General features: G+C 33.4%; 6 protein-coding genes across 6 annotated transcripts; all 6 read right to left on the bottom strand.

Annotated features, from left to right (window-relative positions):
- Positions 1-2,957: 2,957 nt before the first annotated feature.
- LOC135842015 (uncharacterized) lies at positions 2,958-8,385 on the bottom strand. Its single transcript, XM_065359284.1, has 4 exons — positions 6,121-8,385; positions 5,876-6,009; positions 5,626-5,778; positions 2,958-4,981 (listed from the first exon to the last, which is right to left on the bottom strand). Exons 1-4 carry the CDS (start codon positions 6,374-6,376, stop codon positions 3,413-3,415), a joined length of 2,112 nt encoding a protein of 703 aa, XP_065215356.1. The 5' UTR covers positions 6,377-8,385; the 3' UTR covers positions 2,958-3,412.
- A 452-nt stretch (positions 8,386-8,837) lies between these two features.
- On the bottom strand, positions 8,838-11,640 carry LOC135842016 (dehydrogenase/reductase SDR family member 11-like). The gene is made up of 4 exons (XM_065359285.1): positions 11,452-11,640; positions 11,201-11,363; positions 10,735-11,093; positions 8,838-10,564 (listed from the first exon to the last, which is right to left on the bottom strand). The coding sequence occupies exons 1-3, from the start codon at positions 11,581-11,583 to the stop codon at positions 10,960-10,962; spliced, it is 429 nt and encodes a 142-aa protein (XP_065215357.1). The 5' UTR covers positions 11,584-11,640; the 3' UTR covers positions 8,838-10,564; positions 10,735-10,959.
- A 1,893-nt stretch (positions 11,641-13,533) lies between these two features.
- On the bottom strand, positions 13,534-15,487 carry LOC135840090 (dehydrogenase/reductase SDR family member 11-like). Its single transcript, XM_065356432.1, has 6 exons — positions 15,245-15,487; positions 15,002-15,164; positions 14,769-14,898; positions 14,551-14,680; positions 14,030-14,182; positions 13,534-13,724 (listed from the first exon to the last, which is right to left on the bottom strand). Exons 1-6 carry the CDS (start codon positions 15,374-15,376, stop codon positions 13,653-13,655), a joined length of 780 nt encoding a protein of 259 aa, XP_065212504.1. The 5' UTR covers positions 15,377-15,487; the 3' UTR covers positions 13,534-13,652.
- Positions 15,488-17,523: 2,036 nt separating this feature from the next.
- LOC135840092 (uncharacterized oxidoreductase SAS2370-like) lies at positions 17,524-20,416 on the bottom strand. The gene is made up of 6 exons (XM_065356434.1): positions 20,020-20,416; positions 19,800-19,953; positions 19,526-19,655; positions 18,017-18,146; positions 17,805-17,918; positions 17,524-17,720 (listed from the first exon to the last, which is right to left on the bottom strand). The coding sequence occupies exons 1-6, from the start codon at positions 20,167-20,169 to the stop codon at positions 17,691-17,693; spliced, it is 708 nt and encodes a 235-aa protein (XP_065212506.1). The 5' UTR covers positions 20,170-20,416; the 3' UTR covers positions 17,524-17,690.
- A 129-nt stretch (positions 20,417-20,545) lies between these two features.
- On the bottom strand, positions 20,546-22,161 carry LOC135840089 (dehydrogenase/reductase SDR family member 11-like). Its single transcript, XM_065356431.1, has 6 exons — positions 21,962-22,161; positions 21,714-21,879; positions 21,510-21,639; positions 21,279-21,408; positions 21,055-21,195; positions 20,546-20,968 (listed from the first exon to the last, which is right to left on the bottom strand). The coding sequence occupies exons 1-6, from the start codon at positions 22,091-22,093 to the stop codon at positions 20,852-20,854; spliced, it is 816 nt and encodes a 271-aa protein (XP_065212503.1). The 5' UTR covers positions 22,094-22,161; the 3' UTR covers positions 20,546-20,851.
- A 1,403-nt stretch (positions 22,162-23,564) lies between these two features.
- Positions 23,565-25,200, bottom strand: LOC135840091 (dehydrogenase/reductase SDR family member 11-like). The gene is made up of 7 exons (XM_065356433.1): positions 24,973-25,200; positions 24,767-24,901; positions 24,549-24,702; positions 24,338-24,467; positions 24,118-24,247; positions 23,931-24,038; positions 23,565-23,851 (listed from the first exon to the last, which is right to left on the bottom strand). The coding sequence occupies exons 1-7, from the start codon at positions 25,030-25,032 to the stop codon at positions 23,810-23,812; spliced, it is 759 nt and encodes a 252-aa protein (XP_065212505.1). The 5' UTR covers positions 25,033-25,200; the 3' UTR covers positions 23,565-23,809.
- Between the last annotated feature and the right edge of the window lie 49 nt (positions 25,201-25,249).

The following is a 25,249-nucleotide window of genomic DNA, read 5'->3' as shown; positions in this document are numbered from 1 at the left end:
TGTAATTTACCTAGAACAAAATTTAAAATTTGTGAAGCAAGATATAAATGGGCTAAACTCAAAAATACTTTGTTTTTTGACATTTTTGAATTGATTTTTGCCACAGTTGATGGCATTTATTCCAAAATGGTGGCGGTGCGGTAGTAACAAATAAGAAATTTTTTTTATATTCTTGAGGGGTCTAGTCAACTGAAACGTCACATTTCCTTTTTAATGGACGATGGTTGGACAGATGCTGCTTCAGCCAGATCGTAGGTAAGGTACATATATAATTTAGCTGTCTGCCTACTGTCGGAATATTTTAAAAACCAAAACACATTGGAGTATATTCTCTAGTCTCATCAGGAATAGTAAATTCAGTTTTATTACAGGAGCCTTTTGCAATTTTTACCTGCATGTAGGTACATAACCATGATACATATCTAACACAATAAAATATTTGGCATCCAGAACATCCTCCAGGGCTTTGAACCCACACCCGAGTACCCGAACAAAAATCTACCGATCATGTGTGCACCCGCGTACTTACCTGAAAAAATTAAACCAGGAATCCCCTCACCCAGACCTGTACCAGATAACACTATTTTGAACCCATATACCCGATAGATCGGATACTACTCGTAGATGCAAGTATTTCACTAATTATATCCAAAGTAGCAAAAAATAAAGAAAATTCAAAAAAATGTTGGCACTGGAGAAATTTTCTAATAACACAAGTCTCAATTTTTTAGTTTTAAACAACAAAAAACTTTTTTTGCTGTTTAAAACTTTGATTGAACATTAAAAGTAAAAAAAATCGCAAAATTTCAGATTTTTTAAAAATTGAATTTTAATTTAAAATTAAGTTCAAAAAATTTTTATGCATCAAAAGTTTGAAATCAAGTTTGTTGGTAGGGTGGTTTAATTATAACCTAACAATGAATGAGTTGGTGGGTGGTTTTAGAGAAAATGGCCCAGTTCTAAAAGATAAGTAATTAAGTATTCAAGATTTTGCGTCTATGTAGACCATAGCCTTCAAAATCCATTGGCACTTTCATAGTTCTGTTGAGAGATTGGAAATTTTAAAATCTATTTTTGGATAAATTTGAATTTTGAGAATTTTTTCTTCGCAAACATTTTGCATTGATTAGGTATATGTCAAAACATTGAAACGCGTGAGTGATGCTGGTGTGCCAAAAGATCGACTCAGACTCCCAAATTCTATCTTTTGGAACAGGACAATTTTTTCCAAAACAGGTTGGGTAGAGGCCAGAGCAGAAAACCCAAGATTTTTTGAATATTCTCCCTCTTTGAGGACTAATATTCATCCTTCAGGGGAACCTCCGAAACTGAAAATTTTTCTGAGTGAATTTCAACTTAAAATGGAGGTCTCCACTGAATTTTCTCAAAATCATTCAAATTTTTTTTTCGCGATCCATCCAAAAGAACATACAAGTACACAATACGAAATAAAACTTTTAAAATTTCTTCATTGTGTAATTATTTTCTTTTCAAAAAAAAGAACAGGCGCTTTTCCAACAAATCTAAATTACTTTTTTTTAAAATAGGTACTTATTCAAAATTCTTAAACCCTATACCTTTGAAAAATTTTTTGAGAAAAAAATTCAAACTTTAACATTTTTATGCTTACCTGCTTATTTACTTAAACAAAATATATTCTTTTTGAAAAAATCTATGATTTTTGAAAAAAAACTCAACTTGAAGAAAACTTTTTAGAATCAGCATTATCAATACTTGATATTTTCATTTTTTTTTTTTTTTTTTTTGAATACCTATGAGAAAAATTTGCTTTGAAACCTTATTGCAACTTTTTCTTAAGCTCCAGTGAATGCTTCCATCTCACAAATTCTTTTTTTTTTGAGAAATATTTTAAATTTTGAGGTTTATACCCTTGAAAATTTTCATCGAGAAAAAAATGAAAAATTGGAACCCCTCTTTTTAGAAACAATATTGTAAAAAATAGTGTTTTTTATAAAGAAAAAAATTGAAAATTGGAATTGAATAAATTAAAAAATTTCTTCAGTGGGATACTTAGATAATAATTTCAGAGAAAAAAAAATCTTCAAAAAATAATTACGAGTTTCTAAAAAGTTTAGTGATGCATGCTCAAAAGTCAAAATGAATGAGCAATCAACTAACAGCCGCTTTATTGCATTGAAATTATGTCTCACGCGGGGGACTTGCTATTCGCCCCACACTTCGATACTCGTTCGTCAATGACTCAGTTATAACGATTCCCGACTCCCGGACTTGGTTAAATGAAATGAAATGTTGAACCTTACGCGTAAACGTAAACATATACGTTTAGTTTAGTCGTCCTCGTATTAAATTCAATTATCACATAATACCGCTACTTTTCAATTAAATTTTGTTGTAATTTCTACTTTGTTTAATTATTCAACAAAATATGTCCAATCTCATCTTTCCTTTCCTCTTTTAGTGATGAACTAAAGGAACAAGAAGCTAGACTAGCTGTAGTATGAAAATAAAATAAATCCACTAGATACAAAGTAAAAAACCATTTAATTGGCGAAGAAACAATCGAAAAGTTATAATTATAAATTCCAAACATAAACAAATGGAAAAACAGCATGCAAAGCAATTATCTACAATTTCTTAAAACTAATCAAACTCATTGGCACAATATTTCTGTTTTTCAACTTTTAAACATGAAACAGAATATTTCTTTAAAAATTAAACAAACATCGTCAGTACAATATTGAATATTTCTGTTTTTTAAAAATAGAACAGATAGAATATTTCTCTTAAAATTAAACAAACTCGTCAGTACAATATTTCTGTTTTTTAAAAAATAGAACAGAATATTTCTCTTAAAATTAAACAAACTCGTCAGTACAATATTTCTGTTTTTTAAAAAATAGAACAGAATATTTCTCTTAAAATTAAACAAACTCGTCAGTACAATATTTTTCTGTTTTTAAACACGAAACAGAATATTAATTAGTCATTATTAATTTCCATCTTTGGAATCTTTAGGTTTGGAGGATTTTTTTTTTTTCTTCGGCAAATCAGATACACTCATTGGCTGATACTCACGAGGTATAATAGCAATACTACTGCTAGGTTCAACGGAAATTTGAGAATTAATTAAGAGCTGAATTTCTGACATTTTTTGAACAAGATTAAGGAGATCATCATTACAATTGGATTGCGAGCACCTTGGGATTAGAAAAACTTTATCGGAAATATCTTTGGCTTGTTCTTTCAATTTTTTGAGAAGAGAAAGCCTCTCTTTTGAAGCAGAATTTTTGGCTAATTCTGACACATCTGCCAGTGGAACATCCACATTTGTCCCATCAACAGAGGTATCAGTAGCAACCAAATCTAAACTGGACACCCTTGATGATGGAACACCATTAGTTGTTTCATCAGCAGATGTACCAGAATTAGACTAAAACTCTGTCTCAAAAAAAGAAAACTTTTCATCAATAGTCAAGAACGGACTATTCAAATAGGATGGAGGTAAAGACTTTTCAAAGGAAAACTGCTCAGGTAAAAATTGAAACACAGCAAACATATGCTTACATGGGAAAAAATGCCTAAAAAAATCTTCACATGTACAATTAGGAACATCAAAATCAATATAATAAAAGTTCGTTGGCGATTCTTCGCTTCTAACCAGACAGATGCATTTAGATGATTCTGCATTATTCAACACACTAATATCATCTTTATCGAAGGTTTTACCAGACGCATATCGAGCATATTCGTGTCTGATGAAATCAACAGGCCTATTATGCAGGTATTCTGGGATTTCTTTGTCATATTGCTTGCAATTTTCACTAAGGCGACTGTTTGCTACTTGGTATTTTTTGATTTCATCAATAAAAAAATCAGTAATGAGAACATCCAATACACCACAGAGTGATTTATCTACATGAAGCTTCAAGTACGAATACTTTATCAGTTTATTTTGAGATTCTATACCATTGTTTGTCCTTATGATGACCGAATATTTTTGATCAAAAAACGCCTGAGTCCACTTATCTTTATGAGGTAACCAAGTGTTTTTCAAGTATTTTTCCACTTTTGGATTCCTAGTGTATTCTTCAGTATTCATAAGTATCAGCAAGTTACTTTCGAATTCTGTTTCCGTTTTTGAGGTAGCTAATTTACGAAATAGTAGTTTCAGTTTATCGGAATCAGAAGAGTCTTGCACATTTTCTTTTTTGGAAAACCACCTTGTCCAACTTTGTTCTCTGTGGAAATCGCAAATATAAATTTTGACAAAAGTAAATGTACTCTCAATTGCATTCATCTCCGCCTCCGAAAAATCTACAATAAAATATTCCGGCACCCATTCAGAATTCCACTGCTTAAATACATTGAGAGCTTCCGCGATACTTTTGCTATTTTCATACTGAATTATAAAAATGCCGCATACAATGTAGCCAACATTTGTTTTTACAACAAGACTAAATAAAGGCAATGCATATCGGCTTGTTTTATACGTCGCATCCAACAATACTACAGATCTGTATCTTTTCAATAAATGTTGATGCTCTTCTAATTGAACACATAACATGAAGGTCTGTGACATACTTTCATTATGCCAACGATAATAATAGTTACCAGGAACAGAAGCATCCCAGTCTTCAATTTTTTTTTGTAAAGCAACTTGATCTATCTTACTGGCTCGTGTTTGGTAAGTATACTTGAGAACGTGATTGTACAAAATTTTTCTGGTGGGGTAAAACGACCGAGATGACGCAGGAATGCTTTTGGAAACATTATTCTCCACATAACTTTTAAGCAACTTTTGTATAGTTCGAATATGCGTAATTCCTTCATTAACATATTGGTTAACTTTATCTTTTAGTTCATTACTTAGCTGTTGGTTGAGGAATGAAGACCAATTAGAATGGCTGTGAACGGATGGTTTGCTCAAAGTGATTCGAAATTTCTTTTCAGTTATTACGAGCGATTCAGTTTGCAGAACTCCGGCCAATAGTTTCAATTTCTGTGAACATTAAATTAACCCAAAAATTTTAAATTTTACAGGGGTTGAAACTGTTAAAAACCCCAAAACCAAAAATGAAGGAAAAACCAAATATAAATCTGTTTTGTGCAAAACTCAAAACCAAAAATAAAAAATATTTGATCAAAACTACTTGACCAAAAACCAAAAATAAAAATATTTGATCAAAACCACTTAACCAAAAACCAAATATAAAAAATTTGAAATTTAAATCATCAGAAATGTCAAAATATGTGTAATGTTTTGACATTTTATGCATTAATTGACTAGTAGAAATGAATACAATAATTAATAATACTAATACTACCTAGAATTAGGCGGCATAATGCAATAATTGGCAGGAAAAAAAACCTGAAAACTGAAACCAAAAACCCAATACCAAATAAAAGTAGCAAAAAACTGTAACCAAAAACCAAAAAACCAAATAAAGGTAGCAAACAACTGAAACCAAAAACTAAAAAACCAATTATCAAAAGGTGAAAATTGAAACCAAACCAAAAACCAAAAATCAATTTTCAATCAGTTTCAACCCCTGAAATTTTATAACTATACACTTGAAAAATTTATTCAATTTCAATATAAGAAATTGAACATTGAATTGAAAACTAAATGACTGAAATACTCACTTCAGCCTTCAGTTTACGAACATTGCTTGCATTTTCACAAATTCTATACTCCGGATAGCACAGTACTTCCGTAATTTTCATTCGCGCCGGACAGCTTATTTTCCTACTAGGTTGTAATCGGAACCTTTTCTTTTTGCCAGTAGGATGGCCATTCTGTGAAAAAACAATTGTTCGTAAATGTTAGATGCCTAATGTATATAATTCAAATTCTACAATATCAAAACACTATATTGAAATGATGAAAATTTACCTCAACATGAGTAGTAGTTTTCTTTTTAGCGATTTTCTTGGGCCCGAGGGCGCAGGTTTTTCTAATTACATTGTTGATAACAAACAGCACATCATCTTGCCAGAGCAATCGACTTTTCGTTTCCTTTTTGCGACCTGTTGAAAAATTATAATTTGAAAATTTAATACAAATACAATTCTACATATTTGATTCGAGTACTTTCAGTTTCAACACACAAACAATCAAAACAAATCAAAATCACTTACGATTCAAATATGAGTGGCGAACCACATAATCAATGCCATGTTCCTTCAATACGGAATCCAATTTTTTGAAATTATTCTCTCCATCTATTTCCAAGGAATAGAAATCCTCCTGTATTTGAAATTTTGAGGAAACGAGTTGAAGTTTTTCTTCAAATTCTTGAATGGATGGCATGCCGGTAAAGATAAGATGGACGAGAATAAAGATCAATGTTAACACGAATTGTGAACATGATTTAGGAATTTTTCTCCACTTCATGTTAAAATAATTATTAATTTGTAAAACGGTGGTCACATCTTATTACATTTAATTGAAACACACAGCAACGAATTGATCTTCGAAATCATTACATATGATATCTTAGTGAATATTTGATAAGAAATAAAATAATTTTCCAAGTTATTTGAATCATTCGCGAACGTGTATCGAAGTGTGGGGCGAATAGCAACTCCCCTCACGCGGTGGCGTATATAGTTGGTATAGCATCGGGCTGTCACACAAGGAACCCGCGTTCGAGTCATCGATATTACACTAAATGGATACACAGCGTATAGAGAGGCGGGTGGGAAATGCAGTGCTCACGAAGTTCACAGGGGAAAGGTGAGGTTATTGAGGCGCATCCGTTCGGCGCAAGTGATGCCCATCGAAATGTTTTGCAAGGGGGAAGAGGCGATCAACTTCAAATTTACGCGGATCTACGTGGCCACCAAATTTGAATTCAAAATCAAAATTAACCAATCAGATACCATGCGCAGAAAAAAGTCGCATCAATAACCAAATAAGCCCCTAAGCTTCGTCGTTGTTCATTGACGCGGGGTAAATGGACTTGCTGGGTATCCATTTAGTGTAATATCGATGGTTCGAGTCCAGCCAGAGCATCGACCTTTTATTCCCTATCTGGACTGCGATTCCAATCGGAATTCAAGCAAATATTTGATGCAAACCTCCCAAATCGAGTTTGTAAAGAATGCCTCTGCGCATTGCGCGAACTCGTCTCTTACCTTACCCCACTTACCGCACGTATGATCCTAATCCATCATGATTGCGTGTAGAAGCAATACCACCTCTACATAAGGCCTCAGCGCAAAACTGGATTGCGACGTTGACAATTCTCCAGTAGGCTGAAGTTAGGATGGCATATTATGGGAAAAGTACATTTTCTCATAGTTTTTCATTAATTACTCAAAAAATTTAATGAGCACATAGGTATTTTATGGGTGAAAAACAATCTACATTTCATGCCCTACAATCGTAGACCTAAATCGAAACTTTTCCTTTGGTGCGTCGATAAATATGAAAGTTCAAAGTTCAGTGCGCGCCAGTACTACGCTTTTAAAATTGGAATAGAATGGAATTTTGAGTGAATACATGGGTGTTTGAGTATGAAAAAATGTTCTGCATGAATCGTAGATCACTTTTCTATTCTCAAATAACCTTTTACTCGCTCAAAATTGCATTCTATTCTGATTTAAAGATCGAGTATACATAACACTGACTGATAACACAAGTGTTAAATTAAATCCAGCCTTTTCAAAACTATTAGCAATAACTATGATCAGTGATCGAAATTCACCTATGTACCTTAGTAATATTGAATATGGAATAACAGGAATCGGCGAATTTCCAACAACAAGACTTAGAAAACCTGTACTGTACTTCGATGATCGGATCATGTGTTCATTGTTCATTCGAATTACGTACAATAGTGACAGTACAATGCCCACTTGTATTGAAAATGAAACAACTAATATTGTTTGAAATACTGATATTTAATTATTGAAAGTTGAAAGATTACTGTACTACTACATTTTAGATCATACTTCCTGAAGCAGACAATAAGTAACAAAGCAACGTAGAACGTAGAATTCCAACGAACAGATTCCGATCAGTTCGAAGTTTTTGATAGAAAATGATTATTACACACGAACATCAATCACAGCTGAATTAATAAGATGTAATATACCGAAACAATTACACGAAAAGAATTATTTATTTAAACTTAACCATCAATATTGTTCGCGAGAAACATGAAAGATATACCGGCATAATAATTCATCTTATGGGAATTGAAAATTGAAACTTTCGGCCACCCTTATCATATAATTTCCCTTGAAATTACAAGCACAACATTTAAAAAGCATTTTGAAGACTTTTAAAGAATAAATTCAATCAAATTACGCGAAAATAATTGATTTAAAACTCATTTCTGTTCTCAATTCCCACTAAAATGCACTAAAATCAGTATACACAAATGATAACGTTCAGCCCACACCATGTTGCCAAATTATTCTGCGCTGAGGCCTTATGTAGAGGTGGTATTGGTAGAAGGAGATAACCACCTTCCACACGCGATTATGATCATATGCTTGGTAAGTGGGGTCATCGATATTACACTAAATGGATACCCAGCAAGTCCATTTACCCCGCGTCAATGAACAACGACGAAGCTTAGGGGCTTATTTGGTTATTGATGCGACTTTTTTCTGCGCATGGTATCTGATTGGTTAATTTTGATTTTGAATTCAAATTTGGTGGCCACGTAGATCCGCGTAAATTTGAAGTTGATCGCCTCTTCCCCCTTGCAAAACATTTCGATGGGCATCACTTGCGCCGAACGGATGCGCCTCAATAACCTCACCTTTCCCCTGTGAACTTCGTGAGCACTGCATTTCCCACCCGCCTCTCTATACGCTGTGTATCCATTTAGTGTAATATCAATGAGTGGGGTAAGGTAAGAGATGAGTTCGCGCAATGCGCAGAGGCATTCTTTACAAACTCGATTTGGGAGGTTTGCATCAAAATGAACCCTTGGATTCGCGGTCCAGATGAGGTGAATAAAAGGTCGATGAGCCAGAACCGAAAAATTTCATTGGAAAAAGGTGGCAAAACAGGAAAATGAAGATCACTACACGCAACAACTCCTCTACCCAGGCAACACTGCTGCAAAAAAGTACTTGAATTGGCAACATCAGTTCTCAACTGGCACTCTGACACTATGACACTGGCACTAAAAATTGGCATTGCGTCCAAGTCTCAATTTGACGCAATGTTAAATACTGGCACTAAAGTGCCAAACGTGACCACAGGGTACCTGAAAACGTTCAGGTTTGAAGCCCTGACATCCTCCAATAAATCGGCAACTAAAGGCAATATTAAAGTTAATTTTAATATTTGAGCATTTAATTTCTATAATCATTGACTAGACAGTTGACAGTTCCCTCTATATAGTTTTTAAATCTATGTACCTACTAAATGCACAGGATTTGCATAAGGAGAGGTAGGTAGTTTCTGTAACAAAACGGGCATCCTTCAATTCCTTGTGTCTTGCATTCATAAAAACTTGAAGATCTACCCATGAAGTATATACCTACCTATGTACGTATAAACGTATTGAAGTTTTAAATGATGGAAATTAATGTTTTTAAAAGTTTTCTAGCCGGTAATTTTCAATAATGAAAAAAAAAAAAAAAAAACAACAAGTCAAATACCTACGTAATCTTTCATAATTGCGGAGGTTTTTGGATGGCATTAAGATGAAATATCACCTCTGCATATATTCGAGAACTTTCAGTTTCAATTTTGTCTAGTAGGTATACTATTCAGAGCAGTCGCGTTATCCGCAACTATGCCTGGTTGCGGATATTAGTAATTAGAAGTTTTTCTAAAATCTTCGCCAAGATAATATTTTTACAAATTGATTTCAAGTATCTACCCAAGTATGTTGTTCAGAATGTTAAATTTCTATCAAGCAGCCCATAGAAAGCTTTGAAAAAATTAACACCACAAGTGGTACTTCACCTTACCCATACCCAAATCATCTGCTATGCCTCAATTACACTTTTAGTTTTGTCCCTCTCAAATTTCTCAATTGAAAATGGGAATTTTTCTCTAGGTATGAACCTTACCAATTTGTCATCTACTTTAACCGTAATCACACTGAGGGTCATCGATCCGATTTTTATCAATTATAAAATCAACAGGTTGAACATGATCAGGCACAGTTAAGTATTAACACCTCAGTAGACACAGCTTAACACTATCAATTTTCACATTCACCAAAGCTTTACCAAAAGTTTGAACAAGGGTTTGCTGACCAATGTCCAAATCCATACAAATTTTTAATGTGATCATCAACTTGTAATTTAGGTAGCCTTTTTAACTTAAGTTTCCCTTAAAATTGTTTTATGAGCATATCTGTATCAAAATTTCAATCACACATATTAAATTATAATTTAAAAAAAATAGAATCACACTCACTGAAACGTTTGATTTTGTGGAAAGTACATAATCAACCGCTGCTACGATATCATCCACAGATAAACGCACAAAAAAGCTAGTACCAGATGGATCATCTACCAAATTCAATGAATCCTGCATCATCTTTTGTGCACCCAAATTCAATGAATTTTCGATAATCTTTGTGTTGGTGAATCCCGGATAAAGAGTCTACAAAAAAAAGTTAGGGAGGTTTAAGGGACAATTTTCAATGCAGAACTCACTGGTAGGTGTTGATCATCTGATATTAAGGTAGTAGGTATTTACTTACTTACAGGCTTACTAGGTAACTAATTAGGAATTCATTATTCTGATTACAATACAAAATTAAATTCATTTACCGTCACTTTAATCGAACTATTTCGTTCTTTTATCTCGTGCTGTAATCCTCGAGCTACAGCAGCGCACGCGTTTTTGATAGCACCATAAAAGTGGAATTCTTTCAAGTATAACGTTTCTATCGCCGCTGAACTAGTTAAAAAATTTAAATATACAACCAAGGAATAACCTTGATTATGCACCCATGACCCAACCTTTTCAAATCTGAACACTTGATTATACCTTATTTACCTGCTCAATATAACAATTTGTCCGTTTTGGACATTCTGTTTCAGCATCAAATTTGTAATGGCTTTCATGCAAATGCATAAACCAACTAAATTTACATTCATTATGTTCTGCCATTCGATAAAATCTCCTTCTACAATTGATTACAAAAGCACCTTTGATGTAAGCAAATTTTCAAAATAGAAACTATAGGTAGGTAGTAGGTAGAGCTACCTACTTTTTGAAAAATGGTTAATTTACCTGTTAACGATCTACTTCCAATCACACCGACAGAATAAATTACGATGTGTATTTCATCGACATTTTCTGACAACCATTTTGCAGCACGTTCGATTTCTTCTTCTTTCACCACATTCGCTTGCAAAATAGTCAAATTTTCGCCATATTCGCCGTTTTTCATCTCCTTAAAATACAAGGTATGCAGAATGAAAACGTTTTCGATGTTACCATATACTTTTTTCTTCATGTTACGAGTTATTCAATATTATTACGAAGAGATTAACGATGTCTTTATCTAGCGCGTACACCCTGATTCCAGCTTCCAAAAATCGTTTAGTCATACCAGCTCCGATTCCAGAATTTGCACCCGCGATGAAAGCATTTTTTCCTTTCCATTTTTCCATTTCGTCAATTTGTTTGATTTGAAATCAATAGAAAAGCTGAAAACGAATGACAACTGATTGTATGGAATTTTAGAAGACTTGTCGTGGTAGCGTCAACGTTATCTACTGTATTTTGCTCAGGTGTATAGATAGGTTATCGTGTGTTGTATGCATTTTCGCAAACACATATCAGTTTTCTCTTCACGAAAAAAAAAATTATGGATAATTTTAAATACAAAAATATTGTGATTTTTACTGTGAGATTAGTAAATTTTACTATGAGAGTAATAAATTTTACCTAATTCTAGGTATAAATGTATTTTTTTGTCTGAGTAAAAATCACTATTATTTTTGAATGGGATCCGGTTACTATACTGAAATAGTAATTTTTATTAAAAAAATTTTCCGTGTTGTTATCTAGTAACAATCTCGAAACATTCGAACAATTTTTAAAACCTAACAGGTAGGTATACATATTTAAACGCGTTGAGAATACGTGTTCGTGTTTCGTGTCATATGTTATTCTTGAAGTAGGAAATTTTTCCTGTGGAAATAATAATATAGTCTCCCTTGGTTTCCCCTATTGAAATGTAATTAAGCTTGAACAAAGATAGATTAGATTTTTCATACTTTTGAGGCTATGCAAACTCCAAAAATTGGTCCGATTTTTCATAGTTTTCAGGATATAGGCTACAAAAATTCCGAAAAATGATTTGAAGTTTTGTTATTTGGAGGCCATGCAATCCCCAAAAAGTTATTTGTAATTTCTAAATTTAAAGGGCATATACCAATTCCAAAAATTGACTCGAAATTTTGTATTTTGAAGGCCATACAATCTCCAAGAATCAAATTGAAATTTTATAATTTACAGGTCAATGGTCATGCAAGCTCCAGACGTTGATTCAACTTTTTACTTGATACGAGTATACTTTTTGGACTTTGGAGGCCTTGAGAATTCCGAAAAATGATTTTCATTTCAGTAATTTGGAGGTCATGCTGCAAGCTCCAAAAATCAAAACAGACGACTTTGAGAGGTCAGACAGGAAGACAGATAACTAAGAGTATGGTGACGACCTTAGGAGACTGGACAGGGAGGTCGATGACCTTGTGACCAGGTATAATCATTCAGATCTGGCATCATAAGATCGCCCACCTGCTTGGTCTCTCAAGTTTATCAACCTGCATGTTGGGCCTCCAAGGTCGTCTGTATGTCTGGCCTCTCAACCCACCCTCCTCAACATTCAAAAATGCCATCAACTAATAAATTTTCCTATGCCACAACAAAATATTCTATGACATTGCGGTATCTACAAGGGATGCGTAGAGATTGCACCAATAATTTCTCTTTCTCATGTTGTAGCCTACTTTTTTATTTTGAACGGCAAACATTTTAGAAAAAAAATAGTATTTTCCACGTTCATTGATATTTAATTTTTTCACATTTAAAGGTGGAATCATATTGACTCCTCGCTGACAATTGTGTGTCCGTACTGTCCGTGCCCAACTTGCTCGTGCACAGCAATTTGTCTATCCTTTGAATTTAAGGGGCAAAAAATGTCAAGTTTTTGGCCTGAACAAAAATTGTTTAACAATTTCTGCTCCTTAAAATAAAAAAGTAGGCAATCTTCTCAATACAAGAAACTGATTTGTGTTTGTCACCATGTTGAGTGTGACGGGAAGTCATTGATCACTGATCAGTCAGCATGTCTGGCTTCCCGAGGTCGTTCGTCAATCTGTCAGTCAGTCAGTCAGTCAGTCAGTCAGTCAGTCAGTTTGTCTGTCTGTCTTTTTGGCCTCTTAAGATCATTCAACTATCTGTCCGGCTTCTCAAAGGTTGCCTCACGTTGCCTCACGTTGCCTCACGTTGCCTGCATGTCTTCCTGTCTGCCCTGTGAAGGTCATTGTGACTCGTCTGTGAGGCCTCTCAAGGAAGTAACTATACTTAATAGAAATTAAAAAACAAATCTTGAAAATGTTTCGAAAATATTTTTAAAAATCGTACATTAATACATATTTTGAAAATGTCACAGTGCTTAAAATTGTAGATACAATTTCTAATTTTCAATTGTTTTCTCGTGAGCCTTTTGTGTTTATTGCTGCTGAATGTTGAATAATGTATTATCTTTTAGAACACCACGAGGTGTGATGACAATGTGATTTACCTAAAACAAAATTCATGAAAACGTTTATAAATACTTGGTTATTTGTAATAAATTTATATAAATTGGTACAATAATGTGTATTGATAGGTAAGTTTTCTTGTCGTACTTCTGAACTACCTCCTGAATTATGTTTCAGATAGCTGCCTCTCCAGAATTTAACACCTATCAACATTTTCATTAGACCTTAAGCCTTCAGAATAATTTCAAAATTTTTATTCCGGATGAAAAAAAATAGTCTTGAAATGTCCTGAAGAGATCTACTGAAGTGAACTACATGCGACAAACAAAATAAAAATTTCACTCACTGAAACATTTGATTCCGTAGAAAGCACGTAATCTACTGCTCCTACGATATCGTCCACTGATAGATGCACAAAAACTTTAGAAAAAGGTCCGTCAGCTCCTAAATTTAATGAATTTTGGAAAATCTTCGTACGCACTAATCCAGGGTAAAGAGTCTGCAAAAAAGAAAAAAGGTAGGTAAAAACATATGTACAGGGTGCGCAGAAATATCGAGTACCTACTCCCAAAAAATTTTGATGATAATGATAGCACACGATTACCTAGTTGTTGGACTGAGGTGATAATATACTAATCATTATGCATCTATTTCACGTTGCTAACCTAATTTTTAATTTTAAAAAACTTTCTTTGAGGTAACTACTCGATATTATACTATGTATTTTATTGCGCACCCTGTAACAGACTAGACCTCCCCATTTACCAACAGTTGAAGCATAATTCTCATTTCCAAATGCGTAAATTTTACAATGGACACACCTATCCTTTACTTCTTGGCTACCTATTAATTTTTTTAGGAACTTACCGTCACTTTGATCGAACTATTTCGTTCTTTTAATTCGCGTTGTAGGCCTTGAGCCAAAGCAGCGACACCACTTTTCACAGCACCATAAAAATGGAACTCTTGAATGAAAACCGTTTCAATGGCAGAAGAACTGAGAACAAGAATTACAAAATATGTACGATAATACGAATAGTATCCAAGGGAGAGGTTTTGATAACCTCATATGGACAGTTATCTACCTGCTAATTATGACAATTTGTCCATTTTGAACGTTTTGTTTCAGCATTAAATTTGTAATGGCCTTTATGCAAATACATAAGCCGACCAAATTTACATTCAACATATTCTGCCATTCGGTAAATTCTCCATCTAAAAATAATCACATCAGTAGGTATAGGTACAATTATTAATGCCACTAAAGCGTTAAAAATAAGTACAAACTATTTCTTATAAAAAAATATATATATTTTACCTATCAATGAATTACTTCCAATAACACCGACTGAATAAATAACGATGTGAATTTCATTGACATTTTCAGATAACCAATTCATAGTACGTTCGATTTCTTCTTCTTTCAATACGTTTGCTTGCAGAATGGTCAAATTTTCGCCATATTCGTCATTTTTCATTTCCTTTGAAAATGTAGCACACGAAATAGAAACGAGCTCGATGTGATTTTCAAAAAAAAAGTTACACGTTATTTAATTATTACAAAGAGATTATCGATATCTTTATCCATAGCGTACACCCTGATTCCAGCTTCCAAGAATCGTTTGGTCATCCCGGCTCCGATTCCAGAATTTGCACCCGCGATGAAAGCATTTCTTCCTTCCCATTTTTCCATTTTAGCTATTTGATTTTGAAAATAATACAAAAACGACGAAAAGGCGAGCGAATGAAAACTGATTTTCTGGAAGAAGGAAGAAGATGACGTGTCGTGGTAGAAACTACCTTATCGTGTTTCATTTGAAGGTAGCATTGTACCTAACAAACATGTGATAAAGAAATCCATTAAAAAGCCAATTCGTACGCCTCAGTTTTCCCATAAAAGTGTCAATAATGTAAGCGTTGGAGAACTTGAAACGGAACTGGCGCGAGGAGAGACGAAGTCCCCGCCAATTTTTAAAGTTTGTGATTGGTTTGGAAAAGCTTGGGGGAAAATCTGAAAGCACTAAGTGAAGTTGGAGTTTCTGCAGTTCTCTTTTATAACTTTCAGAGCAATTTGAAATTCTTGGAAAAAATTGAAACTTCTTTGAAGGCTTCAGAACGGCTGAAAAATGGCTGTTTTAAAATCAGACTGAGTTTGGTAGGTTCAAGGCTCAATACATGATACCTATATTTATACCTGTCTGAAACAAATGAGACGTTTTTGCGGTATGTCATCTTAGGAACTTGATAAAGGCTCAAGAATTACTCAAAATGGGCCTGAGTAGTAGTGTTAATATAAAGCAACTACCTACCTATTTCTTTAATTTATTCTTCTTTTTTTTTCATTAAAAAAATACAGAAATTATTTTAAATTTTTGGAATTTTCAAAAATAAACGCCAAAAAGAAACAGAAATATCTTATTGTTTGACTTGGTTGGTTTTGATCAAATTAGAATCAGCTGTCAATTCGAGTGGTTCCCTTGTGCCTGTGAAAAATGAATGCTAAAATGCTTCTTAGAGACCCAAACCAAAAATTCTAGAGAATATTTATAATTTATAAATATATAATACCAATTTTTTCAGCAATTTTTCTGCGATTTTGAGCACCGGAACTTCGAAGTCTTTTCAAAATTATTTGAAGGTTAGAAAAAACCACATTCATCTCATTGGGTGTAGAGAAATGTTTTCTCTTCGAAATTTCTGATTGGAACAAATACTCGAATTGATACCTAAACTCATCCATTAAGTTTTGCCAACTGGAGATGTTTTTTTTTCATTTTTGACGCATTTTTAAAATTTTCAGATAATGCTCGATCATTATATCAAAAAATCGCTACAGGTATCTCCCCACCATATGAACATTAGCAACTCAAATTTCTTCTGAAGAGTGTTTGTTTGATAGCTGATCGAATGATACCGCTATTGGCTGAATCCGGGATTCCGGTCGACGGTCTGAAAACAATTTTTTTATGCTTTTTAATTTCGAAATAGGGCAGTTTCTGAAAATTGAATGAAAGACCGTATCTTGTTTGAAGACCAAACTGACCATTTTCACTTTAATAATACGAAGAAAATAGGAATGCGAAATGTAGCCTATCATTTTTTCGATCCATTCTTACAATTTTGTATAATCGAAAAATAATATCAACGAGCTCGTGAGAATTCCAAATAGATGATGGAAAAAAGTTTGATAGGTAAGTGAAAGGTACCGACATAAAGTTTTCATGACAACATATTTTGATTTTGTACTTTACATGAAGTAGGATAATATTTTTAATAGAAAAATCCTCTACCTATTTTTTCAGATAAGAAGGCAGAAGGCGTATATTATGCATTCATTTGTACATATTTGAAATAGCAAAAGTGCGTTATTCAGCAGTTTATGGGGTATAAAACTTGAAGTATGACGCAAGTGTCTAGCTGTCTAGTTACTATACGAACATAGGTAATAATATACTTATTTTATGGACTAAAAATCAATGCCATTGGTTCAAAAAAAGTTGAGAAATTATCATTTTGTGGAGCGGTAAGTTCCACGTCAACGCCTCCCCGTAGCCTCCTTCTATGATAATGACTTATCACAATCACTATTACAGTGTGTCATAGTAGGTGCCTACTCGTATACAGCCGACTACCAAGTTTAAACTGTTGATATGTACATATGTAGTTATAGATATAGGTACCTAGTGAGAGCGACGCAACCACAATTGAGCATCAATTGATGCCTCTTTTCCACAAAAATTATACTTTGCAATAAAAAAAATAATAGGAACTTAATTATTTTGCAATTTTTAAAAATACCTATGTATACCTATCCATCAATCAACAGTCAAATGAATGAAATTTTAGCTTTCATGCTTTATTGAAGGATTATTGTTTTTCTAGTTCACACTTCACGTTGCACACAAAAATTCCAAATTACGAATTAATCACGAGTTACAGTTCATTATAAAATCATATTTCGACCTAATTATAGGTAGATATTTCAAGTGGCCATTTTCATTCGAATTTTAAAAAGCTGCCAAGTCAATGCTTCGAACCTAAAAATACGGAAATTAGTTACGATATTATAACGGAATCATTTTGATGTGTAGTTCACATATCCATTATATTGAGGAAATCACCTGAACATGTAAGGGCATACTGATAACAAATTTAACCGCATCAGCATAATGACTAGGACTCACTACCCTGCGTCGTTGTATATCTTCGAGGCTTTCCCTCACGTTGGAAATTGTCTAAAGGCAGAATACGCACAGCAATATTAGAAATCAAAAACAAATAATAGGTACCTACGCAGAAGAGGTTGAAATTGGATTCAAATTTGAAAAATCACCGAAAGTCGCACAAAATCCATTCTGAAGTCCATTTCGTGTTCTAAATATTTATTCACAGTGATTATCACCCGTTTCAGTACTTGATGAAGTCGACTTTGCGATACCTTGGTAATATTATTATCTGAAAAGCTGAAAATTTTAATTCAAATACCGTTTAATCATCAGGAATATCGTACATACCATAGACCTAGAGCAGGGTTGTTGCGGATCACGAAAATTTGATCCGAATCACGGATCACGATCATTCATAAATTTGTGATCCGGATCACGGATCAAAGATCTCCCGGGAAATTGTGATCCGGATCACGAATCACGAATAACTCCAGAAAAAAATGATCCGGATCAAGTTTTACGGATCATTTCAAGGAAATTGTATTATAAGGTACTAAATTGTTTTTTTAAAATTAAAGATTGAACAAAAACGTGAAAAACAAAGTAGTCTCCATTCTATTTTCCAAAAAATTGCAATAACACATTATACAGGGGTGGAAAACGTCAGTCTCATCTTGCAAATTTCAGAAATTGAAAGATGAAATTTTCACATTTCAAAACGTTTTAGTTTTTTGTCAATAAATCAAAAACTAAGCATCCTAGAAAAAAACTAATGACATTACGTCGATTGGAAATTTAATTCTCTACAATTTTGGTCATATGTAATTTTTTCATAGGACGCTTCCTTTCTCCTCCAGATCGATTTTTATGAAACACAGTTTGCAAATTTTTCAAAAAATAATTTCAAAAAGTTTTAGTTTTTTGTCAAAAAATTAAAAACTAAGCATCCTAGCGAAAAACCAATTATTCTTTATCATTAAATTGAGTTCAACTCCATTAATTTTTGATATAATCGAATTTTCAAAGCAAAACCATGCAGCAATGCAGCATTACTGGTGAAAAAAAATGATCCGTGAAAAAATGATCCGCGGAAAATTTTGAATCGGATCATAGATCACGAATCGTTGTGATATAATGATCCGGATCACGGATCACGATTCCTACTGCAGAAAATGATCCGGATCACGGATACAGATCACTCAAATGTGATTCGGATCATGATCCGGATCACGTAATGATCCGGATCACAACGACCCTGACCTAGAGGATATCTGCTCACAGAGTAATCTCCTTTCACCATTAATTAGGCAACCTATCTTGATCAAATATTTTTTCAAAATCAGGCGAATTTTATCTATGGTTTTTTAGTCTCAGAATTGAAAGGAATCACAATTAATTGTTTTCTAATGTTGTTTGATAAATTTCAATCTGGCGCCATTATTCTGTATAGTTTCCCTCTCCACTGATCAAATGGCACATGAGTTTATTTTTAGAATTACAAGTTACCTTAGCCCATGTCCAATGTCCATCCATTTCTTGAGGCTAGCCGAACAAAAATATATGAACTCGAAATGGGCTGCTCATAGTGACGATATGTCACTCGTGAAAGAATGTTACCCTGAGATGGGATATACCTTGTAGATTATAATTTATAAAATTATGATATAGGTACTTACTTGATAATGTTAACAATTTGGCAAAGTTCGACTTTTCGGTCAACCAAGCTTCTTAACATTTCTCTTACGCTCAAAGCGTATCCTACAATGTGTCGATGCATCATTTCATTCCATTCTTGGTTATCACAATCTGAAATGGAAATATTTCAGTTAAACTTTGGTTCTGATAGGTCGGCCTACTTCGATCCACGTAACTGAGCACTAAACCTAAACCCACCAAATCTACCACAAATTAATATACGTTGGTAGGAATCTGATGTACAAGATAACTTACCTAAGAACGAAGTGCTTCTGGACACTTTCATTATATTAATCAGCATATCAGCTCCTCCATAATCATACCCGACAGTTTGAAATAAATCCAGGATATCGTCTTCTTTTCTCAAATCAGCTTTCATGAATATAAATTTTTCACGAGATCGTAAGCTCTACTCGAGACAAATCCATTCAATGAAAAATAATAACATCATCGATTGCAGAGAACTATTACTCACTTGGATATCATTTTCATCATTGTCAACTCCAACTACATACATATTCATATTAAGAAGTTTCTCAGCAACTGCAAACCCGATAGAAGAATTCACCGATAATATAACAGCATATTTTCCTTTCCAGGGTTCCAATTTTTCGTACTCGACCATCTTTTAGACGATTAAAAATTTTAAAAATTTCACAAAAATTAGCTTCGTACCTATTTGAAGCGGGTACCGAATTCACAACTGAGGCTATGAGAAAGTTGATAGGCTTTTGTAGTTGCCAACCTATTTGAATTTATGAAAGCTTATTTTTAAATCAATTAAAATCAGGTTGGCACAATATTTGGCGAATCATTTGTATCCAAACTGACTCTTTTTGTGGTGATGTTATTTGAAATCATTGCCTATAATTCAAAATGTTTGAAGTGAACGTGAAAAAAATACAAGTTGTCTGATTTTTTCTGCTGAATGACATGTTTATTTTGAAGGGTGATAGCATATGTACCTACCAAAGTATTTACCTGCTCATAAATAATTCAACTTTATGAACGCTGAAAAATTATATTCAGAGTAAATACCTATAATTATTATTGTATTTCAATACAACGCCTTATCTATCGTTTAGATAGATACCTAGCTTGCATTGTATTATTTTATTTGTTTACTTATTAATTTAAAAATTCGATTACATCTCGCTTATGGTTTTCTAATTATAGTTTATTCTAAATTTTAGGATGTTATTCTGCTTGCAGTTGAACTGTTGAAGGTATAGGTATATGAATTCACCGAAAAGTTCCAAACGGCTATAGGTATAGAAATGAAAAAATTTGATTGTCTGATGAAAATTTCAATTTAATTGTCTTCGCTTTATTATCCTGGCTAATCGTTCGTGTATCTTATCACCAGGAGTTTGGAACAGATGCTGTTTAATGAAACCTCGTCCAGCGATGACTAACCGATTGATCTGAGTCCATACAACAGAAAAAAAATCAACAATATCCGCTCCATGATGATAATTTAAGATGCAAAACATTGAATGAAAAATTGTACCTGAACATTACTAGGGGAATTCAAGATGTATTCAATACCCTCCATCACATCGTCTGTTGTCAACGGTACAACCATGTTCAAGAACGCTTTTGCTATATCACTTTTGAATAAATTAGTTCGAACAAGACCAGCATTAAGCGTCTGTGAAAATATTAGAATGAATTCAAAAATGCACTGAAAATAAATAAGGGTACTAAATATAAGTCATTTTTGATCAAACTTACGGTAACTTTGATTGGACTTTTCCGGTCTTTTAATTCGTATCGTAGACCTTGAGCAGCAGCCATTATTCCTCTATCAATAGCAGCGTAGTAATGACCTCTTTGACCTATATGCTCTTCAACGCCACTTTTACTACAATAAAAACAATATATCTCTGGGTAGTACAGTGTTTAATTTCAACCCCAAATCAACAAGTAGAAATATACCTACCTATGTACGAAGAATAAGCTTACCTCGTGATCAAAATCACTTGACCATTTTTAATATTTTGTTGTAACATTAAATTAACAACAGCTTTTACGCAAACGCATGTTCCTAATAAATTAGTATTAAGAACATCGGTCCACTCGGAAAATTCGCCATCTGAAAAAAAACAACACCCATTTAGTTTGGAAATTACCCACCTATTCAAGATCTTAGATAGGCAAATGACTCGCCAATTAACGAATTATTTTCAATAATTCCAGCCGAATGAATGAAAAGATGTATATCAGTGTTGTTTTCAGCCATGGTATCGATAGAACTTTGTACTTGATCATCCTCAGTGATATCCGTTTGTAAAATTGTCAAACTGTCACCGCCATATTTTTCCTCTTTAAGTTCCTTCAATTCGTTCAAAAAATCAGCTAGTTTCATATAGATATAGGTAGGTAAATGAAAAAGAAAACAATCAAATTGAGCTTACTTGAAGGAATTCGACTTCTTTATCCCAAGCAATTACGTTGATACCGTTTTGCAAAAAATTCCTCGTGATTGTAGCTCCGATTCCAGAATTTGCACCAGTAATTATTGCAGTTTTTCCACGCCATTTATCCATTTTTTTGCCCTAAAAAAAAATAATGTCTGCTTAAATTCGATGGAAGAAACGAAAAGAAAAATGGAGACCGTTTTATTACACTTCGTGTATTTCCAAGTAGATTATTTTATCGAAAAAACAAATTCACAAAAACCAAAAAAAAAAGGAAAAATACAAAAAAGTGCGATAGCACCGATGGTAAAAGTTGGCCAAAGACGATTATTCGGTTGGAATACGTGTTCTTATTTTTTTGCGATAAGCGAGCCTTAATCTGTCATTTTTTCATGCATGCGGTGCTTTAGTATAGAATGCTTATTCTTGCTTACATTTCAATTATTTTGTATAGTAGACTATAAGCGGCGAGTGCCTACAAAAAAAAAACAATCAATAAAATGCTCTAGTCTCATTATTAAAACCAGTAACAAAAATTTTAATTTTTTAAAATGTCCCAATAACGGCAACAATTGATGAATGAATAAAAAGACAATTAATTATTCTGGAAAACGTGTTTTTTGGTCTTATTTTTTCACAATAATCACGTGTCGAGGTCCAATTTTGAAAACGTGTTCAAAATAGCATTTTATAGGGGAGCTCATATTTCTCAAAAATTTGTGCAAAATGCAAAAAAAGTGATTACGGAACTGAAACTGGGACAATCTTTTATTCTTGTCATATGCCACTTAACGTTTTGAGGCACAATTCAGACATGACACGAGTAAAAAAAATGAGCTACTTATTTGTTGTGCACAGGAACATTTTTTTGGGAAAATGGGGCCCAAAAATACAAATTTTTTCACTATTTTTACAGTTCTGACAGCCTAATTACTTTTTTCGCAATTTTATACAGCTTTTTGAATTTTTCAAAATTCACTCGCTCCGTTCCAATTGCTTTCGGAATTTCCCCTCGAAACGTAAATGTCATGGAAATGGACTAAAAACGACGTTTTTTGAATTAATGGTCTATTGAATTTTTTCACCAATTTATGCCATTTTTAAGCCATTGGAAAATTCAAGGTCTCGTAGGACTCTCGGTCGTCGATTTCCTTCATTTTTTACTATTGCGTTCGAGCAAAAGTAATTTTGAGAACCTCCTATTTGGCCAAAATTCAACTGCCAGCTCGTGTTTTGAAGTTCACTTTGAACAGAAGTGAGAAAAAATGTATTTTTATAAATATAGAGCCTTTTATTTTTTCATCCCACAAAATAAAAATCATGAAAACAGTTGAAACCTGAGATTGTATTACTGCAGCTCTGAAAACTTACTCTTTAAATAGTAGGTAGGTACTTACCTAATTTTTTAATTTATTAAAAATCCCTTCGCAGAAACCTTGAGTGAAAGAAATCGACGATGGATACGCTAAAGTCCCACTTTGTGGATTCCTTCAGTTGTTTGGGAAGTCCTTGGCATTAGCCATAAGTTCTACCACCAATCTAATCCAGAAGTCTGTTTAACAATTTATATTCATTCGCTGGATACTCACAATAAATCGTCTTGGATTTGCAACTTTTATTTTTAAAAAGGAAAATTACTTTACATCTTTATTTGAAAACAATCAATACTAGTAAACACGAAGGTAGAGGTACGATTGATAACGATGGACATAGTGTATTGACACATACAGACAAATCAAACAAATAAATTATTGTTTCTCATAAAATTCCTATTTGGAGACAAATGCAGGCTGGTATGAGGTAGGTAATACGTATTATCCTTCTTGAAAATTATTCTCATTCAATTTATTCGTAGGTATCAAAAGATTCCAACATCACTTCATAAACCTAAAATTAAAAATTTTCTTAAAACACTGAAATTTTCTGCTGACACGAATGAAACTTTAGTTAGGTAGGTAATACAAACTTGTAAATGATAAGGTGTATCCAAAGCATAAAATACCGCATCGGCGGTATCTTTTAAATCAATCTGGTTCAAATCATCTTTATAAGGATCGATACAAGGAGAAATGCACTTTGAAAATGAAATAATGAGTTGTATAATTAATCGAATTACTCATCTGATTTGTTTTTAAAAAATTGTCAAAACTCACCGTCACTTTGACAGGACTATCTCTAAGTTCCAATTCGATACGCAAATGTCTGTTATAATGTGTTATTGCATGTTGGGTAGCTGCGTAGAAATTGAGACCTGAATTTACCGGATTTCGATACCCGTACAAACTGTAAATAATTCATTAGGTTATTTTACATTCTTACAGACTCGTAATTTTGTGGTCAACTGAGTAAAAATATTTTGAAAAAATAAATTACTTCGATATGTTGACGATGTGACCAACTTCTAGATCACGATCAGCGTTACCTCGTAGGAATTCTTTGGTACTTATTATATAGCTCATAATATTGGTATTCACTACATCACTCCAGCCTTTCGATTCACCATCTACAAAAGCACACACCCATATCATTGATGAAAAATTAAATTTCAAGTAACATTTTTGATATAGGTAATTTTGATTATTACCTAATAAAGTTTGATTCAAGGCGAAATCGGCGTTATTTATTAAAATATCAACACCTCCGAAATTTTCCTCGATCCAGATGAAAATATTCCACACGTCATCTTCTTTAGATAAATCATACGCTTTGAAATGAAACTGCCCCGCGCCGCTCAATTTCTACGTCGATAAATATTAATTTCCTTTCAACAGGTGTTTCGAATAACTCATTTAACATTATTACCTTGACTGGTTCGGATTTATCAACTGCAACGACATTGATTCCAGCATCGAGTAGCCTTTGAATAATGGCTTGACTGAGAGCGGAATTTGCTCCAGTGACGAGAGCGTATTTACCTAACCAACGATCCATCGTGAACTAAATAATAAATTGATTTTTACAATCGTACCTTACGTCATTTGACAAAATGGATTCCTAAACTTACTTACTTTTTTCACCAATTGGCCAAGAAATATTACCACGTAAACGCGTCCGTAATAATATCTCATACACCCAATGGCTATTGTAACTTTTTATCGCCGTTTGTGTTTTGATAATAAATACTCGTACCGGTAAAGAACCAATAAAATTTCTTACGTCAAATACCTATGTATAGCTACGCTTATGCATTTGAAAAATCACTCACTATTGAGGTCGTACTCGTAGGTACATTTGTACATATTAATCAACGTTGAAAGTGCAGTTTATGTATCTAGTCATTCTCAA

The sequence above is a fragment of the Planococcus citri genome, chromosome 3, assembly GCF_950023065.1.
Source record: "Planococcus citri chromosome 3, ihPlaCitr1.1, whole genome shotgun sequence".
NCBI classification, from domain to species: Eukaryota; Metazoa; Arthropoda; class Insecta; order Hemiptera; family Pseudococcidae; genus Planococcus; species Planococcus citri.
This window is presented reverse-complemented; position numbering and strand designations above follow the sequence as displayed.